Here is a 24,609-nt window from a genome sequence, read left to right as displayed (position 1 = left end):
ATCTGAGGTGTGACGTGGCAATAAAACACATCACGACCACACAAAATCTACAAAGATCCAATACAAGGATTAAAATTATTATTATTATTTAAAAAAAAAAACTAATTTATTGATGTTTATTAGTGTGGTTTCAGTAGTGGAGAACTGCACTGAGTTATACTGTGGGCTGTTTCTAACATCGCACTTACATGATTTAACTTCAACCACAATCAAAGAAATAGTTGAATTGATATGAGTCTATAAAAAAGGCATTTTTTCGTGTGTGTGCTGATGAGTGGTCAGTGTTGCGGCCATTCGGTGTATAGTGTATACTAATGGCAGTCGCGTACAAAAACATCATACACAAGATGAAAAGTAAAGCAAACTCGAGCAATAAATGCAATGCAGGTAAAATGTAATGACAGCAAAATACGTTTTACATCTAAACTGACACAACTTTTAATGTACAATCATTTGTCATGTATTATCTTATCCATTACCTTTCATTTCAGTTTTAACATGGAATCTTCTGAAACAAAACTACCAACGTATCGCAGTATTTTTTTCAGTCAGTGTTGCCAAGTGAGAATCAGCAGAAATGGGAAACATACAGAGGAAGTGATTCCAGTGTGTTCAGCTTCATGAGGACAACAAATAGCAGTAGCGGTGCAACCTGCAACAGTAGCTAGACTTCATATATGAACAAAGACGAGATGACATGATCATGAGCAGTCCCCGTCAACAAAGCGTGACACGAGTACAACTGCAAGCCAGAATTGGAAAGTCAAATCGGGTGTTCCATCATCAGTCGCAGTGTAATCACGTGCGACCCTTATGTGAAATAAAGAGCGGCAGATGAGGAATGCGATCACAGGTGCGCTTTTTTGACGAGCAACGACACGACTAACGTGACTGTACAGCAGTTCGAGACGTCTTACCTTCAGTGTGACAACGGGTGGCACTCACGTCAGCCAAAATATACATGCACACTCACACACCTGATAAATAGTCAACAAAATTACAAATGTAAAGGAGACACACACAAGCACACACAGAGACAACACTTCTTGTCCCTCACCAAGGAAATGTGACAGACTATGAGATTTTGAGGCCCGTCAGGGTTTGTTTTAAACTTATCATCCAGTGGTGTCTGTTGTGAAGGACAAATACGATTGATGTTAGTTTATAAAACCCATGTTGGGAAGTAAGTTTTTGCTTGCAGGTCAGGCTGCGCCAGAAAAACAGACCCACTGTCTTCCCCACCACCGGTCTCACAGGAAAACAAACTCGTCACTGTGTCGTCTGTTATTAACCCGGGCGGGCTTGCCCGGAGGCATGATGTGTGGCGCGGGGCCAGTGTGGTTACTGCTATGCGCCTCAAGTCCATAGTCCTGACTCTGGCCCTCCATGAAGGTGAAGATGGGGTACTTCTCCACAGAGGACGACAGGGCCTGCGAGGACAACAAACACCGGTTGAGCGTAATCAACGAGTGTGGTGGTCGTTTTTGTTCTGTAGTGGAGACAAAGGCTACATGCAGAGTTGGACATGTGCAGGTCGTTTTCCGATTTTTTGTACTGGAGGGTGAAAAGATTGCAAACGCTGATCTTAGAGGAGGACATCACAAATAGTGCGAGGTCAGCCAGGCTGGAATGTGAACATCCAATTACATGAACACAGAAATGACGACATGGTGCCATGCTACAGTTAAGTTAATCATTATTTCGGAGACAATAACTGGAAGATTGTTGGTTTTACTACCGGCTTTATGATGTTGCATTGTCATTGGAAATTTACTTCACAAATAAAGGATTATAGTGTTTTGTTTACTTATTACAATGTGCGCACAACCGTCAAATTTTCTCAAATAGTGCCCTCTAGTATGCCTGACTAAATAAAGTAAAATAAATATATTTTCTCACACCCAGTCGCACCTCTTTGACTGATACCAGTAGGGCTCAGCGCATACGGAGCGACGGAGCGTGTGGGTTGTGGGCTTCGGCAACTGATCTTCACGAGTAGCCGACCGATCCAAAATTTGACTCGGGGGAGAACGGCGCCGCAACATCCCAGATGTAACGCTCTATCAACAATTCAACAACGTATATATCACATCCACCTTACCTTATTTGTTTGCACCTTTATTTTTTATGTGGTTGTACAGGTTTTGTTAAAAGTTTTGAAATGATTTACCATGTTGTCATTTTCTTTTTCTATTACAAAAGCCAGGCATTTGAACAGGGGTGTGTCGACTTTTTATATCCACCGCATCCCATCTACTCCACCCTTTCCCTGGCTGCACGTCCTGCGTTGGTACCAAGATGGGAACGGGGAATTGAAGACGACCCGCGAATTTGCAGGCTTCAGACGAGCGTCTCGGAGTGTCGAAGAGGATCGTGGGAAGCCTCGACCAGTGAAGTTTAACACGCAAGACTAGCTGCCCACGACGCTTTCTTTTGAAAGTAAATGTCGCTCTCTCAGGCTTCTAATTATCTTAATTCGTGAAGCCACAACAATTGTGTGAACTCGTACTACGGACACGGCAATGTCCCACTTGGGAGAGTTTTATCTGACAGGTGATTACAGTAAATGCCGGTGGTACCAATTTGGCAGAAAGGCATGGTGAAAGTTGCGATAGATTGAGTCTGTTAAGGAACAAAGTAGCAGTTGGAGGGTATAAAACTTACCAAACTGACAGCAGAACATAATGATTCAAAGTCTTTCTTGTTCCTGGCATAAAAGCCGATGGTGCAGCTGGGATCCATTCGAGTGAAGGGCATCTTTTTGGGAGAACTACAGTGGAAAGACTAAATAAAGAACAAAAAGATCAAAATGCATCCCACAGTCCACAATTAAACATGTTATCTTTATTGGTCACACTTTTAACAAGTGTGAAAGTCACATTGGTCTCACTCTGATGGGATCAGAAGAGAGGAAATACTAATCCAGACAGACTGAAAGCAGCGTGACGGACACACAAACCGCACGGCTAGGTCCGAGGCTGCGTGAAACGGACCTCAAGTGGGAAGTTGACTTGAGTGACGTCCACCACAGGTTGGCAGTAGTGAGGGTCCAAATACAGCAGATGCTCGTCTGGCAAATGGCGAGAGAGGACGCGTGGAATTACCGTGGATAGTGGTGAGACATCAAGAACATTTCAGAGACCTTGACGAATTCATTCCATTACACACCGTTCTCGTAATACTAATACTACTGTTGTGTGGTTCCAAAATAAGTTTAATTAATTGAGAGAAACAGACACACACTGCTGTTGATGACAGGACATGGTGCAAATGTTCATGAATACGCCCAAGTAACATTAAAGTTGCGGCCAATTGTTGGCAGCAGCCAACCGAGTTTGCGGTTGATTCAGTCGACTCCAGCTGGTTTGCTGGCGTAAAAAGAGGAGATTGCAATCATTTGCCAAGCCACTTTTCCTGAGGGAGCATTGGTGCTTTCAACTGGAACACTGAAACAGAAGTTCAAAACTTTCTGATGAACTCTTACTGTAAATCCCTCCATTTGTGATCCCCTAAATGCGGGAAAGTAATTACACGGAGGTTCAAAGTAGCAAAGTTAGCATGTCAATGAAAGCAGTTAAACAGCAATAGTTTGGCTAATGTCGCTGCAGACGTTTCCCCAAAGGCATTTAAGTAGTGCTAACAGAGTGTGTTCTTTGACAAATGTTTAATTTGACTACACTTTTAGATTGCCAACCCTCAACAAGCAAGTTTAGCATGCAGACAAAAAAAGAAGGCAAGAAGGAGTGCGCCATGTCAAGTTCTGGTATTAAAGTATTATTTTGACAGCAAAAGCAACAACAACAACAACAAAAAAGCAGAGAACTCATGAGGGGTGCAGATATCATCCACTTTTGAAAGCGTTTGTCTAAATTAGGGCCAAGGGTGAATTGGAGCCCACCTCAATAATGATCAGACCAAATTGTACTCATTAAAAAAAAAAAGATAAACATACTATTATACCCAACACAACATTTTCAAACATTCATACTTAAATCGTGCAGTACTTATAAGCTTGTTTAATATTTTAAGGAAAAAAAAAGTAAAATAATCTCACTTAAACTACAATTTCAAAAGGTCATTGCAATCAATAGCAAACTAAGTCTGACACCAAAATAATTTATTGCTGTGCACAGTGTACATTATTGTGTTCTACATTACATAGAAGCCTATGAAAACCAGCAGTTAAAGTGATTTTGCCGGAGTATTTTAACCACAGACAGTAGCAACAATAAATTGATCCATTTTGTTTTGAACAATTAGTTGAACATTTTGAGCTAAAAAAAAAAAAAAAACAACTTTTCTTTTTCCTCAACTTGTGTGTCCTTAAGCATATGAAAAGTTTGTAGCAGCAAAACAAGAAAAAGTCGCATCTCACCTTGGAAGCCAACAAAGTAGAGTGAGTGCTTAGGTTTGCCTCCAATGATCCCAATACAACATTCCAGCTTTAGGATGTTCTGGAAATCAGAACAAACTTTTCATGTGAAGCTGTTCAATGACTACCACCCCAAGAGAAGAACACACAAAGAATCACACCTTGACACATTCAATGTAAGACGGGTTGAGGGCCTCCCCGCCCAGCCGGACGGGCACCAGGATGATGACTGACTTACAGGCTTGGTTGTCAGGTTCTGGCGGAGTGTGGCTGAATGACAGCTCACACAGACGGGCAACGTCCTCCTTGTACACTGGAATAGAATGCAAACTTGACGAGGGTTAAGAATTTGAATCACTCAAGACACTCGTCCACATGAGATTGAATGAATATACGTAGAGAAGTAAAAGTGTCACCTGTGCAATCCTGAGCTACATAAACAGCCAGGTTGTGAACAACAGTACTTTTAGCCACAGCTTTCCTAAAAATGACATCATCAAATCCAATGTCAAATCGAGTTTTCAGTACAGTTTCAATTCACACCTGAGAATTATTTACCGCAGTATGTGTGCCACTACGGACGGGCCGTACCAGTCCCCAGCCTTTTTTCCAGAACTCCTGCCAATTGCCACCAGCTGGTGCACCCCAAAAGGTGTTGGCGGTTGATCGCCGAACCAGGTGAGCAGTTTTTGGTGGACGGGTTCGGCTTGTCGATCCCGTGAAGACTCAAACCTCTTCTTCTGGCTACTATTAGGCGTCAGATGGCTTGGCGGCGTCTTCTCAGGGGTGCCGGACCCCCGTGGGGAGCCGAAAGACGGGATGGGCACCCCGCCGACACGCACCGGCGAGCGTATTCGCAACACTTCAAAGTCCACGTCCGTCAACTGCTGAGCGTCTGGCCAAGTCCACTCTACCCAACACAAAGAATTGTCGTCTTAGCAACAAACTGGAGTCTTTCATCTTTAACTTTGAAGAGCAAATGTATAATCGCTGGTCAGAACATCTGGTACACCTGTACATCTAATGAGATCCAATTTGAGAAGATGTATTCATTTAACTATCTGATTGATTATTATCAATAATATTGATCAAGGCATAATATTTGACACAGCTCATGATATGGAACAGGTGTACCTAATGCTGTGGCCGGTGAGCAAAACACACTGGGACACAAACCTCGGGGCATCAGATGAGCCAGCAGGCCCTGAGCCAGCAGCATCTGGCCGCTGCGCAGCATGCAGCCCCAGCCGCAGTCGGTGGTCCAGCTGGAGCCCTCCAACTGAGGGAACTCCCGTCTGTAGGTCAGCCACAGCCTGGACACGAAAGCCAGGCGGAAGCGCTCCACTTGCTCTGAAAGGAGGGGGAAGCGCGTCGGAGTCAAAACTTTCCTCATGTGACACTTCCGTGGTGATGTGATGTTTATCATGACGGAAGAAAACATGTTTTTACATCTGTGGAACGCCTTTGATCTGGCGACTAAGCCTCTGTTGTTTAAGCCTTGGTGACTAATGATGGCGTGGTCCTGATACTCCTGACAGGATTGTCTTTCATTGCCTCGAAAGCCCAGTGGGTGTGTCTATTTTCAGCTTGCCTTTTTTTGTTGTTGTTGTTGTTTTAAGTGAAAGGTTCTATATAAATCAGTGTTGTTTGAGTGTTGATGATTGTGTTCCCCGCAATTGGCTGGCAACCAATCGCGCCTCTCGCCCAAAGTCAGCTGGGATAGCTAACCTGAATGTATCAGTCTAAGGTTTGTACTTTCCCCTTGTTACCCTGCGACCCTGAACAGGATCAGTGGTGTAGAAAATGGACGAATGGTTGATGGCTATCTGAAACATGCTCAATTACCTTCACTGTTGAGCAGATAGGAGTGTCCCAGGACCGTGACTGGTGAGATCTTGTTAAAGGACGTCTTTGATTTCACAGTCCAACCTGAACAAACACAAACAGTAGCATAAAGTTGGAGATGAGCTGACTTAACACTATTCATCATCTTGGATGTCACACAGACATAAAGTATATTTATAGCAGAGCCAATTTTCCACAAACCATATTTGACGTTGTTCCATGCTGACATTAATTTGGCTTTGAGTTTATCAATCTCCTCGGGCTCTTCGCTTGTTTCTCTGCTGTGATCTCGACTCTGCGGAGGTCTGAGTCCAAAGCCGCCCTGCTGCGCCGGGGCCGGCTGCCTGCGGCCCTCCGCCAGTTCACTGTGCATCGCTCCGCCCGTGTACTGCACCGCGTTGGGGGAAACGGAGTTCATGGCCCGGAGCGGTCAGAGCTGAACTCCGGACCACCTCATTGCAACACCGAACAACTAAGGAGGGAACAGAAGACCACGAGCGTGAGAGGAAGCGTTAACTATTGAACCCTTGTGCAAGAGATCCATAAGCCGAGAGGCTTTTGAACATGAAGCGATATTGTTTAAAGTGACGTCCGGAGGAAATCTACTTCAAACACGAGAAGAGAAATGCACACACATAAAATAAATACATAAATAAATAAATAAATAAATCCCAATGGATCATTCTACCATTGCAGCCAAAGTCCATACACCCCTGTTCAAATGCCAGGTTTTAGCAATATATAAAACAAAACAGACAAAAACGTTTTCCACCATTCATGTGACGTGTATCAACTGTGAAAGTGGCAGATAATAAAAATAAACACTTGAGATAATGTGGTTGCACAAGTGTGCACACCCTCTTACAACTGGGGATTTAAACCGCTAAAGAGCTATACGTTAATAACTAATGATTTTTATCACTGCGACCATGTACAATAGAACAAGTGAGACGCAAGGATTTATTACATACTTGCGCAAGCGTACTATTGTTGTCCTCGCTATTATTGTCACTTCCAGGAAAAACCATGAATGGGTGCAACATCAACAGTTTCAATGCAAACTCAAGTCATCTGTCTACGACCACGACATTGCACAACAATGGGGACTCGCAGTAAAGAAGCTGTGACTTTCCCAACCCAAAAAGGATCATTAAAAAAAAAAAAAAGATGAGACTCAGTAACTATCTGAAGGCATCACGAGACCGTCATTTGATTTCAGACCTACCCGTTTCCCACTAATCTGGAAATAAAGATCAAGTTTTCTCTTAACGAATCAGTTAACAGCGACGTGGATGTACATTTGAATCAACAATTTAACAGTCGGGGAACATTTTAACACGGACATAATTCAGCCAAGCAATTATGCTGTCAGCCGACACGTTCAGACTTTTACAGATTTCACTTTTTTGTGATTCCACAGCTTGCTCGCTTGAACATAGCTCTGCACATACCTGTTAAACTCGGCGATCAGAAGAATGTAGGCTCATTTTGCTGACTCCCTTTCTCGCTCATTTCAGTACTGTTCTTATCTTAATTTGCTGTACTATCAGCTTGCTAAAGCTAGCCAGCATTAGCGTACCCGGTGTAAGCCAGCTAGCGGTCAAGCCGGACTCGCCGTATGCCCCCCCCTCAAAAAAATAGCTTCTATCAATATGATACGTGTCTGTCTAATGTAAAAACAAGTGACTTTAGAAACGGTGCAACGGAAACATGGCGAAACACGGTCTAGATTTTCTTCCCTGAGACATTCACTTCCTGATGGCTCTCCTCCACGCAATGCGATTGGTTGATGTAGACTTCGTGTAAGGTGATTGGAGTGTCACACTCGTCTCCTATTGGCCTACGGGAGTCACGTGACATAAGCATTTGACATAACCTCCAAAGAGTGCTGTGGCAGCATAGCGGGCCTACTGGCTGCATTGTAGTTTTGTATAGTTTTATTATTTTTTTAAAATTTATTTTACTTTATTTTTTTAAAGCTCAACTTAATGAACAAAAGTGGTGTAAATTTAAAGCCCCAAGTGTTCATCAAAAACGAGGCAGCTGGTCTTATTCCTAGGAAGTACATTTCATATTCTTGTTAGCCACGGGAACACTATGCAATTTGAACACTGTACTTATATATCCATCCATCCATTTTCTGAGCCGCTTCTCCTCACTAGGGTCGCGGGCCTATCCCACTCACATTCACACCTACGGGCAATTTAGAGTCTCCAATTAATGCATGTTTTTGGGATGTGGGAGGAAACCGGAATGCCCGGAGAAAACCCACGCAGGCACGGGGAGAACATGCAAACTCCACATAGGCGGGACCGGGGATTGAACCCGGGTCCTCAGAACTGTGAGGCTGACGCTCTAACCAGTCGCCCACCGTAATAATAAAAGTAACATAAATCATTATTCTATTAGAATGTATTACACATGTTAAATAAAAATGTTACCTATGTACATTTTGCACTTCTATGTACTGTACTTGATTACAAAAATAAAAACTAAAGCCAGTGGAACATTATGCATACTTTAAACATTTAATTCAGTGATTCTTTCACATCTGTAGTGGTACTTGTGCCACACTTTGAGAATCACTGTATTATACTGCATGAATAACTTGAATTGAATGTTTTTGTTTAATTAGTGTATTTTGGACATACTTGGCAAATAAAGATGATTCTGATTCTGATTACACTGAATAAGTTACAATGAATCTTCCCACAATAGGGACGGATGGAACCCCCCGCAAAAATAAAACTTTTGGTCGGAGTCAATGTTAGAATGCGGCGTGAACGGCATCCAACTTGTCAGAATGTGCTGAACACAACAAAACACGATTGCAAGTTAGGGAACAACTCTCCACATTTTATTCCACTCACTGCACTTGAGGTCTCTAGCACAAACAAAAATTAAAATCAAGGTACAAATAAATACATTATTAGTGAACATATAAAAGTGGAATGTTTTCATTAAATCATCAAACTCAGACATGTCATTTTCCCTCAGAGTAATGCACATACATTATATTTTTCAATAAAGTGCATTCAAATAACTCTGCAGTCTCGAATGTGTAACACGAGTGTCAACGCTACCGTGCTGTAAAAGGCCTGAAAATGGGAATGAGCAGTAAAACATTACAATTATTTTACTCAGGGACTCAAATGATGTCAACTTATAAAAATGATCCTATCCTGACCTTTACACTGTATTTAGTTTGTTTGCCCATCACCCCAAGGAAAATGACCACATAAACACAGAAAACTTTCAATACTGCTAATACTTGGTCATTTGACACGTATAAATGCATATTAAGTAAACCAGGCTGCAGCTACCAACGTCTGTTCTCCACCACATAAGCGATCCTTCGATTTGTTTCACTTGCAGTTCGTTATTGCACATTTGAGTGACTCATGTTGGAACCACTGGGGGTCAGTACAGTACCAATCAACCGCAAACTGCATGAACTGCTTGAACCCTGGCTGTACTGCATTATTATTATTATTTGTTTTTTTTACCAGCGGGAATAAAAATAGAATTATACCATGATTTGTGGATCACAAAATTAATCATTGGATCAAAATCAACCAACACTTGATAAAAGACACATCAAATGTTTTGTATGCTGGCCCAGTGATGTGTAACCTTCATGTGCCCTCCACATTTTGCTTTTCTACACAAATGCAACTTCCCTTTCATAAACTGACTGCAAATGTTGTTGTTGGGAAATTTTTTTTTTTTTAAAGTCAAACATTTGAACGTGTGTCTATCACGTGTTTGCATGTTTTCAAATTAAACTGACGCTGAACTGATATAAGCAGTTGAGTGGCAATAAACAATGCACGACACAACTGAAGTGAGATCATTTAGTCCTACTGTCACACGCACAGTTTGCATAAAGTACACCGGCTAGCTACTGTTATGACTTACATGGAGATGGATGCGATCATTGTTCTGATTGACATTAAACACGATATAGCAACATGAAACCATCTGATTTTGGTTACCTTAAACCACAATATATTGTATTATATATAATAAAGCTCTTATTTGATACATATCCCTCCATTTGTTATCCATTGAGCCCTTTTTGCAAAACCATTTCTTGATGCTGCATCCACAACTGCCTGCTTTTCTCCCTGTTTGGGCTCAAATCAACACATTTTTGTGCACGCGCTCGTGTCCGTTGTACGTGTATCTATGAGGGGGCACAAATACTGGATCAGATGTCCCTAACTGTATAGTGAAGCACTTAACCCTCGCCGTCAAGCATGTCCAGAATGATGTCATCATTTCATGATACCACACTGCGCTAATGCAACTTTGTGGATTTTTCGGCTTATCTTGAGTCGTTATGGTTATTTCAAAGGGCCACACTGAGAAGAAACAAAGAGTAAAATGAAGAGTTACGTGTGAGGTAACGAGGATGAAGCAAGGGGAGCACATTTTTAATTTTAGCGAGGATATGTCAATATTCCCATACAAACATAAATGGAACAGTCTGAGCAGCCAGTTATATATATTGGTAATATCATATGTCATGTAATATTTGTTAAAAACACGTCTGGTTCACTGATCAAATAAAATGAAAATCCTTATTTTTGTAAAAATTCATACTTTTTAGAGTAAAAAAAAAAAAAAAAAAGAGTAAAATTACAAGTTTGTTCTTATCAAATTTGGACTCACGTAGTTCCATAATTTTGTTCAGTGTTGTCCGGTTTGGCCCGGGAAAATACAGTCAGGTCACTAAATATCGGGACTTGGAAACAATTCTCACCTTTTTGGCTCAAAACCAACACAACGGATCAGAGAGTGATCTCTCTAATGGGCTTGTTTAGATTGTCACTGATAGCGACAACTCTTCGGAACTCACTGAGAGTTGACGGCAACAGATTCCAAATGCAAATGGCACACTTGAAATGAACCCCAGACCTTTTATGTGCTCCTTGTAAATGGCATGCAACAACCGAGCAGCCAATTGTCCCATTACACCTGGTCCCTTCAAAAGTGGGAGGAATATATTTCCAAACTGTTGTCATTTCTACACTGTCATTTCCTGATTTGGATGAAATTATAGTCCGGAGTTAAAGGACATCTCGTTCGTTTCATTTCAAATCACATTTGGCGGTGTTTAGATCCAAAGAGATGCAAATTTTGTTCTGGACCTGACTGTATACCGTGCTCAAGCACGGCACTGAGTCAAGCAATTGAGAGTTTAGATGTCAAGCGTGCTTGAGTGTGGCACAGATTGCCTGCAGTATTGCGAGCACGCCCTCAAACACAATCACAAGCAATTCGTTTTCAGTCAGCAGGAACAACTAAAGCAAGTTAATATAATGGGTGACCTATTGTTTTATTTCCAGTTGTTTGTCATTGCCGAATCAACAGTGTTTTGAGCGCTGTGTGCACCGCTTGGCTCGCTTTCGGGCAAACACGTTTCACAGAGCACGCGGGGATATGCATTCAAACGCGCCAATATCAGCTGCTGACACGGCCGCCTCCGGTGGCAATGCGTGTGTGTGAAGGGCGGCGGTGGCCCTCCTGTGAGGAGGAGATAAGCGCTGAGCTTGAGCTCTGTCAGCACCAGAAACACCAGTAATAGAGCCGTACGCGCGCAAGATGTGACGCCCTCTGACGGCGCCGTCCGTGGGCCAAAATAAACCGCCGCATGGAGAATAAACTAGCGCAATCGTCTCATCGCTGGTCCTGTGTGTGTTGTTTAAAGCAAACGTTACGGTGTGACTGTGCCACAGTTTACGACAAAACGGAGCCACGCGATTTGGTCTTCACAGTTTTGATGACTAAAGCACTTTTTCGACCTTCTTATACCTAGTTTACATGTACAGTACATACCACAGGACATGCATCCACGTGGACTCACACATATAGACATCTGATAAAGTGTTCCACAATACTTTAAGAATCTTCTTATTAAAATAATCAAAAGTTAATGCACCTTTATAGTGGACTGTTCTCATCCTGGTTGAAGGTAGAATCAGTCCATGATTGGAATCAATAAATAAGATTTGATAAGCTCTAAAATTGGAATGTACAACATTTTAAGTGCTTGACTTTTGTTGCATCGTTCATCCAATGAAGGCATTTTAGTTTGTGGTTTCAGTTGCGCATTTTGGTTGGGCTGCCTTCTCTTGGGACGAACTTGCAGGGCTTTGCGTCACCACAGCCACAAGCCCCCGACTACCTCCCGCAGGGTCACATCTTCCAGCCGCGGCCAGCTGCTTCTCGTCTGCCGTTCTGGTCTGCTGCTCTGCTTTGCTCCTGGAGCCTTCCTGGGAGCCCAGCTTGATCGGGCCGAGCACATTCTTGGCCACGGTAGTCAGCTGGCTGACGAAGCTCGTCTTGTCGCCGGGGGAGACGGGCCGCGACTTGCACAGCGACGGTCCGCAGAGGGAGGGGATGACCGCGGTCGGGGACGGCGAAGGAGAGGGCGAATGCTCCTCGAGAACCTCCAGCCGACATTTGTCCTCCCAGTCCAGGGTTCCCCGATAGCAATTGACGGGCCCCAGACCCTGTCTGACTTTGCCCAGACTCAGTTGCGGCCCGTGCGGGGGGACTGCGGGAGCGAGGATCCGAATAGGCAGTTTGGGGCTCTTGGAGTTCAGGTCTGAAGTCCTTGAGTCACTGCTCTCAGCTTTTCTCAAGCTGTCCCCCATAGCTGAGGGTTTAAAGGCTTTACGCAAAGCCAGTGGACTACCGATGAGTGAAGTGTTGATGACTTTGTCAGGAGTAGCAGCGGAGTTCTTCCTTAAACACGGACCGTTATTAGTGTCGCCCTCCTGCTTTGGTTCCCTTCCACCTCCTACAAGGTTGTCTTGAGGCGATTTACAACCGAATAACATACCTTTGGCTGCCTTGAGGTCGAGTTGCTTGGGGTTTGGGCACTGGATGATCTTCTCAGACCCCTTGTGCCCATCGAGACCTTCTACTGTTTTGGTGGCGTTGCTTGTAGCTGTAGTTGCGGTTTCTCCACTCGGTCTTGAACTCGAGGGCTCTGCGTGACGTCTCCTCGTCAAGGATGTCTGGAGCGCCGCCGCTTCAACGCGGCTCAATCTCTCCAGGACCGACTCGCTTGCGGTTTCCCTTTCTCTCTCCCTTCCCCGCTCCTTCTCTTCCCTTTCTCTGCCAGCCAGCAGCGTCTCCCTGCTGAGCGGCGACTCTTGCCTGCCTAATCTCCTCACGGGCTTCAGCGCACGGGTCTCCGAGCCCGCAGAGGACGAGGAGCACGGCAGTGGCGGAGGATTCGGGGGCAAACTCTCCCCGTCTGTCTCGAGCAGACTCTGGAGGCCCAGTTCACACAGGAAGGCGTCCTTGCGGTACTCAGAATGCTGCACTTCGAGGCTGTGCTTCCTCAACGGACCCCCGAGTCCTCCCGTCGCGCCGGACTGCGTCAAAGGCGAGCCGAGCTTCTCTGCCGACTGCACGCGCTTCAGAAGGGGAGAGCGCGGGGGCTCCGCGCTCTTCGGCCTGGGACGGACCACCGGGGGTGACGAGTGGAGCTTGACAGGGAAGGACTGAGTGGTGTTGGAACTTCCCACAGTGTGGCCCGGTAAGGGAGGAGGCGAGGACTGGGTGGGAGATGGGGTGTGGGCCAGTGGGGACAAGGGGATGTTGCCGGCAGACTTGCAACGGGAAGAGCGGTACTGGCGGTGCAGTTTGGGGGAAAGCCCGTGGAGGGAACTGGGCCTCATGTGCTGCGAGGGAGCGGGGGAGTTTGGAGTGCTGGAGGCTGGAGAGCTGCTTTGAGATGAAGCACCTATTAAGAGAAAATCATCAGGATGCGTAAGAAGTCCAGATTTATACAAACGGTCTGTGGATAAACTGGATGCAGTGAACAACTGCAATTCTCGAAGGTAAGGGACAAACCCCCCCTCCCCGCACCCCCCCCCCCCCCGCGAATAGCAAAAATCCAGTAATTGGCGCATCCCCAATCTTTATAATTCCCTAAATACAATATAATACAATATAATAGTTTAAATCCTAAGATCCCAGATCCAAATGAAAGCTAGTACTTCTTTTTCTGCTACTGCTGCAAGTGAATCAGTAAGATGCTTTAATATTTGTCATTTTTTGTAGAGGATAAAGAACACCTCTATATGCCTGTGAGTATTGGTATATTATCTGTCTACACGTGTTGTTCCACCATTTTGTTCAAATATCCATTGCTTCTCAAACCGCGACACGCAATGCTAACCGTTAGCATGTCAATAGCGTTTTGCATTGTTGCATTGTCCTCAGGCAAAGCTGTGTGTGTCATGTGTCATTCTCTTTGTTTTGTTTAGTTTGACAGTAAACCTCAACTGGAGTTGGCATTTCTCTTTTGTGAAAAATTGTTCAGTATTTCCAAGCTGCTGCTTCTTTTGAAGTGAATTTAATGGCGTTTATTGCCGCCGTACAGTGCTCATGTCTGAAGTCAAAGTGAAAAAAAAAAATGTTCGCTTTGAGTTTGGGTGAGTTTGTCAGCAAAGAATATTTCTGTGAAAAGCTGAGGTTACGTTTCACAGAAAACCCAAAAAAATCTGCAAATGGTGAACTGCGAACAGGCAGGGGTTGACTGGACCGTCGTTGTAATAACGTACCCAGGTACGATGTCTCAGCAGAGGAACGGTACCCTTGAGTTGGGGACCGGGCAGAGAGGCTGTGCGTTGGCGAGCCGGGAAGACTCTCGCTGGAGGAGAGCGAGCGATTCAAAGAGGACAAACTGCGGCTGGTGTGGAGGAGATTGGACTGCTTGGTGATCTTGCGGAACAGCGAGCTTCGCTTCTTACTGCGCCATGAACGTAGAAAAAAAAAAACACCCATCAAATTTGTGAAGAACAACAAAGAAATTTGACACAAAGTATGTTCAGTCATTTCGCTGTTGTCAGACATTCACTCGCGCGACCGTGACAATCAATTATGAGACCAAAAACTCATAATTTAATACTCAAGATTCAGGAATCTTCTGGCCGCAAGCAGCAACACGCACAGAGCAACACATAAACAATCAATCATGTGCACTCCGCTGTTTATTACAAGTCAAATTTGCATGTTTGAAAAGCAGACATTTAATCTAGTCAGCAGTATTGTTATATTACTGCATTGTATTTTTATAACAATAATTGTTTACATTGTTTGACGGAATGACTGTGGGTTAAATAATAATAATAAGAAGAGTTAAAGTATAAATCTAAATTACACACACATGAACATTGGCACACAGATAACACTTTATTAAGTACAAATGCTTTGTTTTTTGTTTTTTTAAATAAAATGCCGGCGGCACGGTGGCCGACTGGTTAAAGCGTCAGCCTCACAGTTCTGAGGTGCGGGGTTCAATCCCCGTCCCCGCCTTTGTGGAGTTTGCATGTTCTCCCCGTGCTTGCGTGGGTTTTCTCCGGGCACTCCGGTTTCCTCCCACATCCCAAAAACATGCATGAATTGGAGACTCTAAATTGCCCGTAGGCGTGCCTGTGAGTGCGAATGGTTGTTTGTTTGTATGTGCCCTGCGATTGGCTGGCAACCAGTTCAGGGTGTACCCCGCCTCCTGCCCGATGACAGCTGGGATAGGCTCCAGCACGCCCGCGACCCTAGTGAGGAGACGCGGCTCAGAAAATGGATGGATGGAAATAAAATGCCTGTATGAAAAAAATGTGCCTTTATGACAAAGATAATATTGCTCCGCTTTGACTATTATGGTAGTTTACAGTGGTGCAGAATTGCTATACTGTGTATTGTATCGAGTAGTGTTCCCAAATAGAAACATATCATTGATTTCTTTTTGTCTGTTCAAGCTCTCAGGCAGTCTGCATTAAAAGTAAGCCTAATTATCTATACAGCTCTTGTATTTGATCCATGCAGTAGCTGAAATGTTCACTTAATGTAGTATTTTATACATTGACTCAACCATGGAAAAAGCTCAAATAGACTATCCACGTGTGTCCAAATACTCAACGACACGGTGGCTCGTACCTGTCCTGGGCGTCCTTGCCCACGGTCCTCTTGTGTCTCCGGGCCATCTTACACTTAGAACTGGCCTTGCGGGCAGGACCCACTTTAATTGAGGTGTTCTCGAACGGCGTGGTCGTCACTGTCACCTTGTTGCCGCTCTGTGTGGGTTACAGCCAATAAATGATTGATGCGCCCACGCTTTAAACCCCCGAGTCGGGAAATGAGCCAAACACGACCAACAGTAAAATTACACGCGCTATAAACATAAGCACGTTCAGCAAATATCATCAACATAAACCTATGCAGACAAATTCATTCCTACCTTGAGGATAAGCTCGACCACCTCAGTGTGGACCAGACCGTGGACCGGCTCACCGTTCACATGAGTGATGAGGTCGCCTGCACACAGACCGGCTTCCTGGGCTGGGCCGCCTTCCTCCACATGCTGACAACACGTCAATGAGATGAAGGAATCCTCAATTGCTGAAATACTCACTTTGAAGACATTCTCAGGATTATCTGTATTGATAGCATCTTTCACAGGATTTAATGATGTAAAACAAGGGTGGGCAAACTTTGGTGCTCCAGGGCCAATAACATAACAATATTATACCAAAATAATTGTATTATTGAATATGAATGACATAATGAAAGCAGTAGAATGATATTTTTGGCCAAGGCAGGGAGTTTGTGTTCTACTGAGAGCAGTGAGCACAGGTTTCTTACCCAGACTATATGATGCACGCTGTAGATATCGCTGTCTCCAATATAGACCCTGATGGCCCTCAAGGTGAAGCCGTATTTCTTTCCAGAGCGATGGATGGTGATGGGCGAGCGCAGCACACTGACTGCCGGAAAGAAGTCTCGACTGGGCGAAGAGTCGCGGGATGACGGATTGGAGGAGAACGAGTGGGGGGACATGGGACTAGCCAATGGAGAGAAACCACCGTGCTGCTCCACTGGAAGAGGCAAAGAGGAAGAGACACCGCATTAGCTTGCAAAGGCTTCTCTGGACATATATACCGTATTTCCTCTTATAGTGGTTGTCCGAGATAGACGGAAACTACCGTAAAGTTCATAGAGCTACAATTCCCCCCAACACATTTACAACTTTTTTCCCAATTTTTCAATTGGCTCCATGTTGAAGTGTCAGCTGTCAAATCAAATCAAATCTGCACACGTTGAACCATTTGGATCTTCTCTGCTCAAGCGCACGCACTCATCATGGCTAAAATTCCATTGTAACACCTGCCGTGCTTCTATCAAGTTAAAGGTTGTGCACATTTTGCGGTGACGCAGTAGTTTTGTTGCTATGTTATTTTGTGTTGTTGAATTTCCACAGCAGTGACTCTCCAAGAATACCATCGGTGGTAGACGGGCTCACACTACAGGTACGCGAAAAGAATCACTGAATTAAATGTTCAAACTCGGCCTCATGCTACAATGGCTTCAACTTTTTGGAATCCACTACAGAGCACTCACTCGCTAACAGAAGTCAAACATCCATTTTAAATGGGAGCACTGGCAGTGAATGACTTCAGTGCAACTTTATGTACACTATATTTGCATTTAATCTTTTGAAACTGCTTTCAAAGATTGATTTGGGTAATTTTTTTATTTATTTTACTTTTATGTGCAATACATTTGAATTGAATCATTTATTTTTCTATAAGCGCAGTGATCATTTTCAAACAGTGCAAAATGTTACAGTGGATTACAATAATACTTTTATGAATAAAATCTCTGCCTCTTTTCTGATGAACACTTGGGGCTACTACACTACTACTACTACTACTACTACAATACATTTCAATGTAAGTAATGATGGTGGTAGTTGGAAAGTATTTTTTTATATAATTTGTTTTAGGTGGAACCTGGTGTCAAAAGTTTAGGAACCGTCCTACGGTAAGTTTGTTTTCTCTATTATTTTGTTGTTGTTGTAGTAAATTGTATTTTATAAACCACTGCGGCAGATTATGTGTGAAATAAATGCAGATTTTTTTTCATTATTTAGCGGGTGCCTCGTCAATGCCGTTGCGCTCAAGAGACCCAATTTTACGGTAGCTTTCAGGTGCAAGAAATAAAATAGACACTTGTGTTTCCCCATCATCCTCACCAGACGGTATGATGACAGACAGGGCTGTGGCCGAGGCGGATTTGATGACCTTGTTGCCAGCCCTGGAGTTCCGTTTGTCCCCATCCCCAGACAAATGCGGGTGACGCGCCCTCCTGAGGACCAGGTCATTGGTGGCCCGAGCCCCGAGAGGGTCGTACAGAGGCGTCATCACATCGCGGCCCACTGCTGCGGGAGCTAACGTGTTAACGCTCACGACTCCAGGTGCCTCTCCTTGCTTAGGCAGCTTGTCTGTATCGCACAAAGAAGCATGTTGACAGGTTTGGAAAATGTGGTTACAAGTTGGTAATGGAGTCTTTCAAACACGCACCAGCTCCGTTGTGCTCTTTCAAACTGTTCCTCGGCTCCCCGTGGTGTGTTGAGGGAACACCGGTCCCGTCCAGGGAGGTTCCCCGGACCCTGATGGGGGTTGGCCTGGACAGAAATTCAGGTTCGCCCTCGATGGGGGAGGCAAAGCGATGCGTGTCCATCAGCGCCGAGAAGCGTCGCCGCGCGCCTAGAGGAGGGCTGGCGTCACCCTCCACGTAGAGCGACTCAGAGCAGGAAAGGCGCTTCCTGCGCAGAACGCAGCAGAAAGAAAAAATTATAAAAACAATGATTGTTATGGAAATGAGGTCTTTGTTATTAGTTGTGAAACAGACAGTTTTACTTGACTTCACATATTTTTTCCAAGAGTACTACCATGCAACCGTGGAATTTCTTTTGGGGGGGGTCAAATAAAATGCTGTATGTAACTCGTTATTATACTGTGACTGGCGGTTGTATCAGTCTCACTCCATATTGTTCAAATTACAATCATTCCTGCCCCTGGTAACCATTCAGGCAAAACGGGCATTACAAATACCTGTATTTTCCTCCAATATAAGAGCTGTAGTTAAAAATGACCCATAACTGGAGAGATGAAGCAGATACCTGGCATGTAAAAAGAAAATCCAATATGTAAGGTAATAAATAAGGCATCTTATCAATGTGCTCAATCTTGGTTTCATTCAGAATGTATGAATGATTCATTTTCATTCGAATGTAGTCGGCTGATTTTTGCTTGAAGGAGTGCAATGGAGTCGTGGGATCTAATTGGCAACTCATTATGTTGCATGTGTACTCTTATCCGTACCGCTTAAAACCAGCAGGTAGCTGCAGCGCGACAAGCTGAGATATAGAGGCGCTGCACAATTATGTTTAATAACTCCCAGGATCAGCTTGCATTTTTTATGTGGCCGGCCTAAAAATGGAAACCCCGCGGCGGGGAGAAGTCTCCCAGATTTTCGATTCAACACCATTATGATAGATGAGGGGCGAAGGAGCCACGTCTGCCTATTATCAAGTTTGATTGAAGCACTTGTAGTTCTGTGGATAAAATCTACCCGTAATCGTCCTTTTCAAGAGGCGTATTGTGGATTTTTAGTAAGACAAGTGCAAAGATTTGGGTTATTGAACACATTCCAGAAAAGAAATGACCACTTCAGGGATGTATTGGCTTTCTAATGCAGGCTTTGTGTTAACTCACTCACGACTTGAACAAAAGAAGGTCTCAAAAGGCGTGCCAGTGAAGCCGAAAGTAGCGAGAGAGACAGACTAGGATATGTTGACAAGTATCCATAGCTTTCTCTTACATTTCAGGAGATCCAGTCCTCCAACTCTTGTCCCTCATGCTGAAGCTTCCCAGACTCTCTCTCTTGGTCACCTTGTCCTCCCTTGAGCCCTTGTGCTCCCGACGGGACACGGAGGTGGAAACTTTATGCTCCAGTTGAGAGAGATGCTCCATGCTGCTGTACACCTGAGGTAGACATGGACAACACCTGTTTGCACTATAATGTCACCTCCGGGTTATTGGGAGGCCAGAGGTCAGAACAGACACAAATATAGGAGACGCTTTTGGGGCTTCTGTAAATGTCAATCTTAAGAGCCAATAACTACTTGGGTCACCTACGATATAAAGTCCTTCCAAGATCACGTGATACCGTATATGGGGATTTCATGAAGAACACTTTAGGCTGGAATAGGCATAAGCAATGGGGCCCAAATTGTTTCCTATGTTCGTCAACTTCGATCAAGTGATGTTTAAACTTGTTGAATGGTTATTATTTAGGGGAAATTATACCACGACATGGCAAAAGACAAAAAAAAAAAAGAAAACGGGGGTTTCGATACGTTCCCTTGCCTGCTAAATGTCTGCTATTTTTCAGTATTATTCTTTTTTATACATATAGCTTGACAAAGGTTTCCAAGTCAGAAAAATATTCACACTTTTCTCAATCCATGTATATCTTAATGTTCTGAATATATTGTTTGATTGAAACAAGAAGCACTCAACCAAAACAGGCCTGTAGAAAACTTAATTCATCGTTAAACACGTTGGACCTACAGTAAGATTCCAATGAAAATGCGGTCCAATGACCGCGGCAGGAACATGCAACAGATGTTAACACATATGATTGTTTTCAAGTTTGACTATTAATAACAGCTACTTGTACATACAGTACAACATTTGCCACTTGCATTACCGACTATACTAAAATGTCACTATAAGAACATTAACTGCACAATAAGTCAAAAATGGAGGCGGCCGCAAAAGGGAGATACGTGCCTTCCACCACACAAAAAGCATGTCGAAAGTTGCAAAAGAATGTCACCCGAAGAGTAAGACTAATAAAGCCGGTGCTGAACAAGCATCTGAAGGACGCATTCAGCTTATTACCTGCCACAGAAACGCGTGTGGGGGAGGACAATGAGAGGAAGAGCTGGAAGGGACTTCATCTGTTCACCATGGTAACAAGAAAAAACAGCCGAAGACGATGTTGACAGCCGGCATACATTGGGGGCAGAATTCGTCAACAGACTGCGTATGGAAGCCGCTCACGTTTTCATTTGGCACTCCTGAGGTGCTGTGAGGACAACTGCTGCATTTAGTTGAATTTCTTATCTCTTACTTTTCTATCGAAAAAGGAAAACTTTAGATGATTGAAATTACAGTCATGATGCGAATTGTAAAATTATCGCTATAAGAGAAAACTAAGTTGGAGATTGCAATGATGTGGTCATTTGTGTTTCGGTTTTCATGTAATCACGCAGAGGGCTGAGCGAGTGTGACAAGGTGGCAGCAGCCCAGCGGGAAGGAGGATCATAATCAGAAAACGGCACAGAGGACGAGCTCGGAGAGAGAAATGGGAGAAGTTGACAGGAGATTCCAACCTTGCTGAAGCGAGGGGAGCAGGAGGAAAACTGTCTGATCTCCACCGGCTCGTCATCGTTGGTGTCGTCCCCGTCGTACGTGTTGATGTGGTGGTAACGATCGGAGCGTGCTGGCGGAGGTGGTAAAAAATATACGAGGTGTCACTTGAACGCGTAACGTGTGACAGAATCACTGCACGACCTAATGGAGATGTAGCCTACTATCAAAGTAGCTGGTGTCCTCCTCCGACTCCAGGTGAGGGACGAACTCGGCTTTCTGTCGCAGCAAACTGTTCCAGTCGAGCTCCGTGAAGAACGGGTGCTCCTTCACCTCAAACGCTCCGCCTAACACACGCGCGCGCGCGCACACACACACCCGTGAGTAATTGTGCTCTTGGAAAATGGCAACAGGTGGAAGAGCTGCTGCAAGTGTCAGCACCTGTGCCCAGCCTCACGAGAGGGTTGGTCTGCAGCAGGGCGGAGATGAGGGCTTGTGCCTCCTCGGGTAAGGCGTCGTCACCGTCGGGCCAAACCATATCATCTGTCGGAACAACAAAGTACAACAGATACTCTATTAAATAGAAACATCAATGTAAAAAAAGGCCCACGTGTCAAACACCTGCTGAGATTTTTGCTGGAAATCTTTTTTTTTTTTTCCCAATTACAGTGAACCCTCGTTTATGGTGGCGGATACGTTCCAGATCCACCTGCAAGAGGTGAAAATCTGCGATATAGAAAGAATGTTTTTTTTTTAACTATTGCCCTCCCGCAGGCTTTAACCAAATTTAAACTCATCAAAAACACGCTTTTTATACATATTCTAAACGAATTTGAACACAAAAAATTGCAAGCATAAAATACGGCGCTGCCTTGAGATATGAGTGTTCCGACTTACCATATTTTGCTTTGACTTGCGAGCACACACTGGAGACCCCGAAAACACTTATTGGTGGCTTATTAAATAATTTGGGGGGTTTAAAAAAGATACAAAAAAAATTACCCCATGCAATTATAATGGGAACTTAATTATCCGCCGTGTTTCGCTATTCGCGGTTCGTCCCAGTTCCTATCCCGCGCAAATAGCGCAAATACAGCTGCTGGCATGGATAGATGAACAAAGATACATCATTTGAAGTAACTAAATCATTTTCCGATCAGTTAAGTGAAATTGTGCTCACCAGTGATGACCTGTCCGAACAGCTCCTCGGGAGTGTCTCCAAAGAAGGGCACACAGCCCACAAGGAACTCATAGAGGATGATGCCCATCGCCCACCAATCCACCGGCTTCCCGTAGCCCTGACGGAGAATCACCTCGGGTGCGATGTACTCCGGGGTACCGCACACCTCAGGGACAAAAAAACAAAACAAAAAAAGCAGGGCTCATGCATCACGCTGACTGATTACGACAACTCTCATTTATAAAGTGCATAAACAATGGCTATAATGGGATTGCCGCAAAGACGGAAAGCGTCAACGTTTCACCGCATCAATCGAACATCCCGATGAACGATTTGAACTCATTTCATCTCGTCGCCCTGCTCGTGAAGGAGACCCGGACAAAAGTACCTGCTTACCTGCTTATCCAGGAACTCCCTGGCGTCTTTCTCAATGTGTCCTTCGTACAAATTGGTGGTGAGGCTCATCAGGCCCATTTTGGACAAGCCAAAGTCAGTCAGCTTGATGTGGCCCATGGAGGTGATCAATAGACTACAATAGAAGAGACAATAGCTATTGTTATACGGCATCCATATATTGCTGTGATTCATACTAGACTTTGCCCACACCTGATACAGTATAAATATATGAGAGAGAGAAAGAGCGAGAGAGAGACAGAGAGCATTTTTCACTTTTGTTAATATTCTTCTGACATTTCATGCAGGAGATGGATTGTGGCTGATCCAAATCAGATTCTTTGGCCTTGGCTCGACTGAATGCCATTCGCATTTGTCAAGTATCCAATCTTGTCTAGTTGCTGCTTTTTTTTTTGGTTTTTTGTTTGTTTGGCCATCTATGTCTTTTAGCTATTGGATAATATAAAATAGATGCTTGAACCCATTGTGCTATTTTTGTCAATGAAGATGTTTCCTGGTAACCTTGATTTGGATTAAACCAAATGAACTCACCGCAGGACCAGTATATTCCTGTGTTCATTAAGTCACAACCCTATTTAACGGAAGCACGTTAATTTGGCAAAAATAAAATCTTGTTTTGAAAACATATTTTCATGTACAAATTCCATTTCAGAGCACAGTATGTGACCAAAAAAAAAATGTTTTCACCTAACACTGCATATTAAACAAAACTCAAAAATGTATATGTCAATGCTTCACTAGCTGGCCTGCGAAGCAACACAAAATTGTAGTCAATTAAACGATCATTGCTACTACTGCAGATTTTCTACGATTTAAAATTGAAAACACATAGAATGCTAATCAAATTAACGTTTTTCTGATATAAAACTACACTGTGAACATTTAGTTTTGCTATCCCCACCAACCATTTAAGAACCACTGGATTAAAACTCACATTATGTAATCTTGGTCACTTTAATTCTAGTGTTTCATTCGCATATTTTACAAATTGTAAACATGAAAGATGACCGAAGACTGACTTGTCTGGCTTCAGGTCTCGGTGAACGATGCCGTAGTTGTGCAGGTACTCCAGGGCCAGAACGGTCTCGGCAAAGTACATCCTGGCCAGCTCCACAGGGAGCGCCCCGATGTTCTTCAACAACGTGGCACAGTCGCCACCTACACACATAAGTAGGAATGCCATGCGTCGAATTGGACTTCATTGCTCAGTTTGACACCACAAACACCCGAGGAGCAAAGTACTCCAAGTTCTAAAGCTCTGAACTGACTGGAAACAATTCAATGTGCAGTACAGATGTCAGGAAACAACTGATGAAGACTTTTAGAAATAAAAAAACATTTTTCAAATGTAAAATAAATGTTCAAAATATATATATTAAAAAATAGAAACCGTTGATCCCCTCAAAAAAGCACAGTGAGAACAACTCCACATAGGAAGGCTGGAGCCCAGATTTGAACCAGCAACCTCAGAAGTGTGAAGTGTATGTGATAACCACTCCCCTACCGGGCCACCTCCAACACATCTGTTTGGTGTAAATACAGTGTGAAATGGAAGTCAC

General features: G+C 44.0%; 2 protein-coding genes and 1 long non-coding RNA gene across 7 annotated transcripts in view; 1 reads left to right on the top strand and 2 right to left on the bottom strand.

Annotated features, from left to right (window-relative positions):
• Positions 1–377: 377 nt before the first annotated feature.
• atg4da (autophagy related 4D, cysteine peptidase a) lies at positions 378–7,982 on the bottom strand. 2 transcript variants are annotated; one of them, XM_061771488.1, is made up of 11 exons: positions 7,669–7,982; positions 6,419–6,689; positions 6,218–6,301; positions 5,549–5,722; positions 4,931–5,282; positions 4,789–4,853; positions 4,534–4,685; positions 4,376–4,454; positions 2,994–3,070; positions 2,665–2,784; positions 378–1,430 (listed from the first exon to the last, which is right to left on the bottom strand). In XM_061771488.1, exons 2-11 carry the CDS (start codon positions 6,633–6,635, stop codon positions 1,251–1,253), a joined length of 1,500 nt encoding a protein of 499 aa, XP_061627472.1. In that variant the 5' UTR covers positions 6,636–6,689; positions 7,669–7,982; the 3' UTR covers positions 378–1,250. The 2 variants fall into 2 exon arrangements, with proteins under 2 accessions (XP_061627472.1, XP_061627473.1); XM_061771489.1 differs by having other exon boundaries at positions 4,964–5,282.
• A 1,070-nt stretch (positions 7,983–9,052) lies between these two features.
• The window catches only part of LOC133477108 (microtubule-associated serine/threonine-protein kinase 1-like), a 59,976-nt gene continuing 44,419 nt past the window's right edge, over positions 9,053–24,609 (bottom strand). For all 4 annotated transcript variants that reach the window (XM_061771482.1, XM_061771484.1, XM_061771483.1 and 1 more), the window contains 14 exons: positions 24,070–24,208; positions 23,033–23,165; positions 22,637–22,802; positions 21,898–21,999; positions 21,681–21,803; positions 21,480–21,589; positions 19,901–20,064; positions 18,598–18,842; positions 18,270–18,518; positions 16,880–17,112; positions 16,476–16,598; positions 16,175–16,311; positions 14,803–14,990; positions 9,053–13,979 (listed from right to left, as the gene is read on the bottom strand). In XM_061771482.1, coding sequence (XP_061627466.1) covers positions 12,310–13,979; positions 14,803–14,990; positions 16,175–16,311; positions 16,476–16,598; positions 16,880–17,112; positions 18,270–18,518; positions 18,598–18,842; positions 19,901–20,064; positions 21,480–21,589; positions 21,681–21,803; positions 21,898–21,999; positions 22,637–22,802; positions 23,033–23,165; positions 24,070–24,208 — 3,782 coding nt within the window. In that variant the 3' untranslated portion in view covers positions 9,053–12,309. The remainder of the gene's footprint in view (positions 13,980–14,802; positions 14,991–16,174; positions 16,312–16,475; positions 16,599–16,879; positions 17,113–18,269; positions 18,519–18,597; positions 18,843–19,900; positions 20,065–21,479; positions 21,590–21,680; positions 21,804–21,897; positions 22,000–22,636; positions 22,803–23,032; positions 23,166–24,069; positions 24,209–24,609) is intronic.
• LOC133477110 (uncharacterized) lies at positions 13,936–23,995 on the top strand. The gene is made up of 7 exons (XR_009788241.1): positions 13,936–14,076; positions 16,966–17,544; positions 18,021–18,058; positions 18,273–18,491; positions 19,908–20,069; positions 21,360–22,174; positions 22,659–23,995. It is a non-coding gene; the product is annotated as an uncharacterized LOC133477110 (long non-coding RNA).

The sequence above is a fragment of the Phyllopteryx taeniolatus genome, chromosome 4 (assembly GCF_024500385.1).
Source record: "Phyllopteryx taeniolatus isolate TA_2022b chromosome 4, UOR_Ptae_1.2, whole genome shotgun sequence".
Lineage (NCBI taxonomy): Eukaryota > Metazoa > Chordata > Actinopteri > Syngnathiformes > Syngnathidae > Phyllopteryx > Phyllopteryx taeniolatus.
This window is presented reverse-complemented; position numbering and strand designations above follow the sequence as displayed.